This window comes from Sinohyriopsis cumingii, chromosome 9 (assembly GCF_028554795.1).
Source record: "Sinohyriopsis cumingii isolate HCF-2022 chromosome 9, ASM2855479v2, whole genome shotgun sequence".
NCBI lineage: Eukaryota > Metazoa > Mollusca > Bivalvia > Unionida > Unionidae > Sinohyriopsis > Sinohyriopsis cumingii.
Window position 1 is genome coordinate 52,401,702 of NC_142969.1, and position 7,468 is coordinate 52,409,169.

Consider the following 7,468-nt stretch of genomic DNA (forward strand, 5'->3'; position numbering starts at 1 on the left):
ATGAAGTAGTACATATTTAACAACCTCTAAACAAGTGATTTCAGAATTAATGAATCGATAGAAATGAAAGTAAATTGTACGGAAAGTGTCCTATTAAGCCAGATCTTTTGACCAACAGCTCTTGTATATGGCTTGTAGGCAGATGCCAGCAAGGTGAATGATCTCAGGTGCACCTGGGTCTCATCTTTGTTGATGGTCTCACTTAATACAATTACTTTTGGATTTATTTATGCTATAGTCGCATCTTTGATCTTTGCAATGATAACCAGTGATCACATCAACAACACACAGCCTTTTCTCATTCTCACAAGTAAACTGTGGAGTTACATTTTGGGGGAAAGACTTGGTTACACTTGTAGTTTTGATTAGATATTGTGGTCATAATTAGGGGCATTATTTTATGTGTGTCAAGGTTAATTATCTTAATTTTGAAATGGTTAATCACAATAATGACCTTGACCCTGAGCTTTCATTCTTTTTTTAACACAAATTTAATAATCCAGCTGTAATTATTTGTAAGTATAGCTTGTACATTTACCTTCTTTTGTACTAGTAAAAGTTGGGGGGTTTTTTGGATCAAAGAAAATCCAGAGCATTTTTTTGGCAAAGTTTAGCATCTAATTTTGAAACTCCTCATAGTATTCACTTCTTTCTGACAGATCTGTATATAATATTTTGTCAGTTTCACATATTTTATTTACTGCTTTAAATTAAGGCATGTTTTGTAAAGATGAGAGATTTTCATTAACGTTTAATATCTTATAATCAAGATTTACCAGGGATATGCAGATGACCCAAGAAATACAGACAATGCTTGGTTGGAAAGTACAGTATATCTCTACCAGGATGAAAAGGATATTTTGCGTCATTTCTCATTGACGGTAAATAATTTCTATATTTGTACCATTGGCTGGAAATGAATCTTTTACTAGAGTTTGATAGATATGGAATTGTTTTAATTAGGTAAAGTAATTATCTAAAGAAGAGTTTACAGGCTTTGGCATTCTGTGTATATGAACATAAGTATATGATTATACTGTCACATGAATGTAGAGACACTCAGTACTGCGTAGTATTTCTGTGTGAGCTGGTTACTAGATGTAATGCCAAAGTTTAACAAGCAGATTTTGTATCTCTCATTATGACATAAGTAAATTCTGATAAAGTATCTTGTATGTTAATTTGTATGCAGCAGATTCTGACAGAGTATCTTATATGTTAATTTGTATGCAGCAGAGAATTATAATTTTTCCCAATGTGTTTGGATTTTAATTATAAAGTCGATGTGTACAGAACTACATAACCTGTTTGCAGAGTTTTTTCCCTTTAGTTTCTAACAGCAATTAAATGCACTTTGTATATTTCTGAAATAATGATCTGCTAAAGATGTTTAGATAAATTATTCTTTATAAGTTTTAATTTTAATGCCCAAAATAAGCTCCTATATGTTATCATAATACATGGATTTTCCTCCTCATTAAAGGTAGTTAGTGTACATTCATAGACTTCATATTTCAGGCAAAATGGCTTTTCCTTCCTGTCTGATTAGGGTAGATTAATGGGAAAATAGGTTGATATATTCATTCAGCAGTCTTGCTGAACTAAATATTTCAGGCAGATGAGACAGAGGTCATGTAATTGTTATCACAACAAGTTCATCAGGCCCTGTGTTTCACTGGCTCAGTCAGTCAAACAGTTTTAAAATACACATAATATGCAGTGCTCTTCATTAAATAACAAAACCTTTCTCTCCTTAATTGGAAAGCACTAATGAATCATTTTAATAACAGCACTAAACAGTAACTTTCAAAAATAGGCAACATTCCCTTAAAAAGTGTACTAATATTTATCAGAGACAAAACATATCATTCCACATTTTCATGAGATATTGGACAAATTAAGTGATTAATTGGTAGCTTTTAGTCTAAAAGAATCACAATATATAGTTCAAATCTTTAATTTTACTGAATGTCATACAGTTTTGCATTTCTAGGGGTAGAAGTAAATTGAAAATATTTGTATGTCTGAGGTAATCAGAACTCTCAAAGTTACCATTAAAATTAATTTTAAAGCATGTCTCTGCTGTTTTGAACTTAAGATCATCATTTTGATAATTAAATACCAAGTGCTGGATTCACTATTTTGTCGAGGATATCAATAGGTTGAATTTGGAAAATAGAGATGGTAGGCACTAGTTCTTGACAAGTTGAAGTCAACTTTAGTTTTCTGGCTTCTTGAATGTAAACTTTCATGGACAAGTACAGTGACAGTGTTGCCTATATAAGCTTATAGTGTAACCCCTAACATTAGTTTGCACATAGATGATACATCAGCCACCAAACTGTATAAGTAGTATTTTTGTATTGCCAAACAATCTTGCTAATATTGCCAATGAAGTGTGATTAAATGGTTTAAGATATTCATGCCTGGCATGATGCTATGACATTGGCAATTTATGTATTACAACCATGTTATCAAATAGCTTGATGTGTTTGACAAAACTACACATACTTTGTATTCAGTAAATACCATCATGTGTTTGACAGAACAGCACCTACTTGGTATTCAGTAAATCCATTTTGTTTTTGACAGAACAGCACATACTTTGTATTCAGTAAATACCATCATGTGTTTGACAGAAAAGAACATACTTTGTATTCAGTAAATACCATCATGTGTTTGACAGAACTACACATACATTGCATTCAGTAAATACCATCATGTGTTTGACAGAACTACACATACATTGTATTCTTTAAATGCCATCATGTGTTTGACAGAACTACACATACTTTGTATTCAATAAATACCATCATGTGTTTGACAGAACAGCATCTACTTTGTGCTCAGTAAATACCATCATGTGTTTCACAGAACAGCACATACTTTGTATTCAGTAAATACCATCATGTGTTTGACAGAACTACACATACATTGTATTCAGTAAATACCATCATGTGTTTGACAGAACTACACATACATTGTATTCAGTAAATACCATCATGTGTTTGACAGAACTACACATACTTTGTATTCAGTAAATACCATCATGTGTTTGACAGAACTACACATACATTGTATTCAGTAAATACCATCATGTGTTTGACAGAACTACACATACTTTGTATTCAATAAATACCATCATGTGTTTGACAGAACAGCATATACTTTGTGCTCAGTAAATACCATCATGTGTTTCACAGAACAGCACATACTTTGTATTCAGTAAATACCATCATATTTTTGACAGAACTAAACATCCCTTGTATTCAGTAAATGCCATCATGTGTTTGACAGAACAGCACATACTTTGTATTCAGTAAATGCCATCATGTGTTGGACAGAACAGCACATACTTTGTGCTCAGTAAATACCATCATGTGTTTCACAGAACTACACATACTTTGTATTCAGTAAATACCATCATGTGTTTCACAGAACAGCACATACTTTGTATTCAGTAAATACCATCATATTTTTGACAGAAGCAAACAGCCGTTGTATTCAGTAAATACCATCATGTGTTGGACAGAACTATGCATATTTTTTATTCAGTAAATATCATCATGTGTTGGACAGAACTATGCATATTTTGTATTCAGTAAATACCATCATGTGTTGGACAGAACAGCACATACTTTGTTTATTACAAGATCACCACTATCACTTAACTGGCTTGAAGCAGCTGTTCTATTTTTAGTGCTGTCTTCACGATATTTGTGCTTGTTGCCTGTTTTCATCTTCATTATTGTGTTCATTATGTATTGGTTGTTAAATTCGTATGTGTTTCCTCATCTACTTGTTTTGGAAATGAGAACAATTAGACTTTTTCTCAGCTGTCTTGCTCCACTGCTTTTGAACAAACTGCCATCACGTGATACTCGCCAGTCAACACGTTTATGCTACGATGGACCCTCATTAATTGCTTTAAATGTTCACTCCTTGACTCTCCACACTACATTGTGCTCTAGACTAAACGAACTGGGACTACATTCATCATTACCTAAATGTAAACAGAAGCAAAAAAGAAACGTTTCAAGGCTGGCCGGCGTAGAACAGGAAGAATTCCAGTTATCTCCCTTATTTCGGCTCAACAATTTTAAAAAAAAAAATTGACCATTAATTTAGATAACCTAATTCAAACCCCTATTAATTCGTCAACCTTTGTGTCAACTGCCCAAGAAATACCTCTGCGCGTTGCATTATTCAATGCCCAGTCAGTAGGACCAAAGGAAAAGTGCACAGAAATAGTTAATTTTATCAACGACCAGAATAATGACATATTTTCTTGACAGAAACATGGCTAAAAACATCAGGCGATGAGCCCAAGTGTGCGGATTTAACACCCACTGGTTACTCCATGAAGTCGTTCCCCCGTTATTCTCGTGGAGGTGGAATTGCTGTCATCACATAAAACGTCTTAACCACACCACAACATTCAATTTTGACCACACATCGTTTGAACTAGTCCAAACCACACTCACGCTGGAGCAAAGGTCAATCCATTTTTACTGCCTATACTGCCCTCCTCCTAGTAGAAAAAACAAGCTGGCTGACTCTCTCTTTTTGGAGCAGTTTCTGCTTTCACTTTGTCTTTCCCGGAAACTCAAATACATCAAAACTCATAGATTCCATTAATATTTTCAACCTCAAACAGTCAGATAAACAACCCACCCATAAACATGGTCACATTTTAGACTGGATTCTTCATAAACTTGATGATAACATTCTACGGTCCTCCCTGGTATCCCATGACCTTGCATCAGATCACCTCTGCATTATATGCCATCTTGACGTATCAGTCCCTAACCCTACACCTTTATCTGCTACTAAAAGAAACCTCCATATGAGAAATAGAACCAAACTAATGCATGACATCCAAGCTAACCTAACAACTTGCTTACCTCCTACCGCAGAACAACTTGATAACTGCCTGCATTCATTGTTTGACAAACATGCCGCAGCTACCAAGTGCAGAGTATCAATTCAAAAGTGTTCTCCATGGTATAGCAGTGTTAGGGACCAGCTTTGCACTGCTAAAAGAGACCACTGTAAAGCTGAGAGGCTCTGGCTTTCCACCAGACTCACTATTCATAAGCAGATCTATGAAGCTGCTAAGAAGAATGTCACAAATATAGTCTTTGCAGCAAAATTAGCCCACTACACTACTAAGATCATGGATAGTTCCAGCTGCAAAGAGCTCTTCGAGATTACTAACAAGCTAATGTCAAGGAACAAATCTACACCACTTACAACTATCTTCTCTCTAGTCGACCTTCCGGACATGTTTGCAGATTTCTTCCGTGACAAAGTACAAACTATTAGAGATAAGCTTGACACCACAATTTCAATTGATTCGTCACCATACAGTTGTGATACATAATATTAGCTGCAACCATTAGCAGCATTTGAACTTGTCTCCATGGATTTTGAACGTACAATCCTGATGAAGAGTGCACCAAACGTCATGTGAACTTGATCCAATTCCAACATCACTGCTGCTTGAGTGCTTAGATCCAGTATTGCCTTCACTAACTGATGTTATTAATACCTCTCTCTCATCTGGGGAATTCCCATCATTTTTCAAAACTCCCACTGTAAAGCCTCTGCTGAAGAAACCAACACTAAACCATAACGATTTAAAGAACTACCCAGTTTCTAATCTCCCATTCATATAAAAAATCTTAGAAAAGGTTGTTCTATCCCAGCTTGTATCTCATCTAAATTCAAAGACTTTTTAGCAATGTACAATCTGCATCTCACCTTTGCCACAGTACTGAAACTACTCTTCTAAAAGTAGTTAATGACATTCTCTCTGAGTTGGATAGCAGAAAGATTACAGTCCTCACCCTCCTTGATTTGTCTGCAGCAATTGACACAATAGACCATGATATATTACTTCACAGTCTGCAGCATGTATTTGGCATTCACGATACAGCCTTCTCGTGGTTCAAGTCCTATTTGGTCAACAGGACACAAATTGTATCTGCAAATGGAATACACTTCCGCCCAGTTGATCTATGTTGTGGTGTTCCACAGGGGTCTGTTGTTGGACCAGTTCTCTTCATTCTATACACTCAGTCGCTCTCAAGTGTCATGGATTATCATCCAGTGTCTCACCAATTGTACGCTGATGACACCCAAATATACAAATCTAGCCACCCAGCTGAAGTTCATACTACCATCCAAGGTGTAGAGAGTTGCATTTCTGATGTGAAACCATGGATGACATGTAACAAGCTGCAGACGAATGATGATAAAACTGAGGCCATTCTGATCACAACACAAAGACTTTCTAATTCACATCCTTTACCTCAAACAATAAATATCAGAACCACCAATATTAAATTCACACGATCAGTATGAAACCTAGTGTTACTAGGACAGTACTCTCACATTGCACCAACATGTCATGAACATATGCAAGGCTGCACATCTTGAGCTGAGATGCATCAGCTCAGTTTGCAAATATCTGTCAGTTGATGCCACTGAAACACTTGTGTGTTCATTAGTACTTTCAAGACTGGACTATTGTAACTCAATTCTGTCTGGTTCATCTCAATATCTACTCCAGAAACTTCAAAAAGTTCAAAACACAGCTGCTCGGATCATGCTTAGAGTACTATTATCAGAGCACACCTCCCTGCTGCTCTGTACCCTACATTGGCTATCCATTCGATCGAGAATCAAGCACAAAATTTGTTCTCTGTGCTACGTTTCACTGTCAGACTCTAGACCAACATACCTATCTGACCTCACCCATGTGTACACACCAGCAAGATACTTATGCTCCTCTTCTGACAATCATATAATCATTATTCCCACTATGAAAACAAAGTCATATGGACAGCATTATTTTGCATTCCAGGGCCCAGCAACGTGGAATGAATTGCACACTGAACTTAGACACAAAGACACTGTAATCACATTGAAGACGGATCTCAAAACTCACTGCGACTGCAAGAACAAACTTAAAGACCTAATAATGTTTCCTACTTGAATATTCTCAGCATGTTTTTTTCAATGTTTTCTAATTTCATGGTGTTTGTTTTTGTAATCATATCATTATATGTCTTTTATCTTATAGGTGTTGTCTAATGTTGTAAAGCGCTTAGAGCTTCTAAAGATTAGGCGCTATACAAAGTTCTTATTATTATTATTATTATTATTATTATTATTATTATTATTCAGTAAGTACCATCATGTGTTGGACAGAACAGCACATACCTTGTATTTAATAAATACCTTCATGTGTTGGACAAAACAGCACATACTTTGTATTCAGTAAATACCATCATGTGTTGGACAGAACTACGCATATTTTGTATTCGGTAAATACCATCATGTGTTTGACAGAACAGCACGTGCTTTGTATTCAGTAAATACCATCATGTGTTGGACAGAACTACGCATATTTTTTTATTCAGTAAATACCATCATATGTTGTTCAGAACAGCACATACCTTTT

At 35.6% G+C, this 7,468-nt stretch overlaps 1 protein-coding gene across 1 annotated transcript in view; it reads left to right on the top strand.

Moving 5' to 3' along the window:
- The window catches only part of LOC149791814 (transient receptor potential cation channel subfamily M member-like 2), a 172,903-nt gene that overhangs the window by 155,196 nt on the left and 10,239 nt on the right, over positions 1 to 7,468 (top strand). Inside the window, exon 34 of the mRNA XM_089969476.1 lies at positions 771 to 881. Within this exon, the coding sequence (XP_089825602.1) occupies positions 771 to 881 (111 nt within the window). The remainder of the gene's footprint in view (positions 1 to 770; positions 882 to 7,468) is intronic.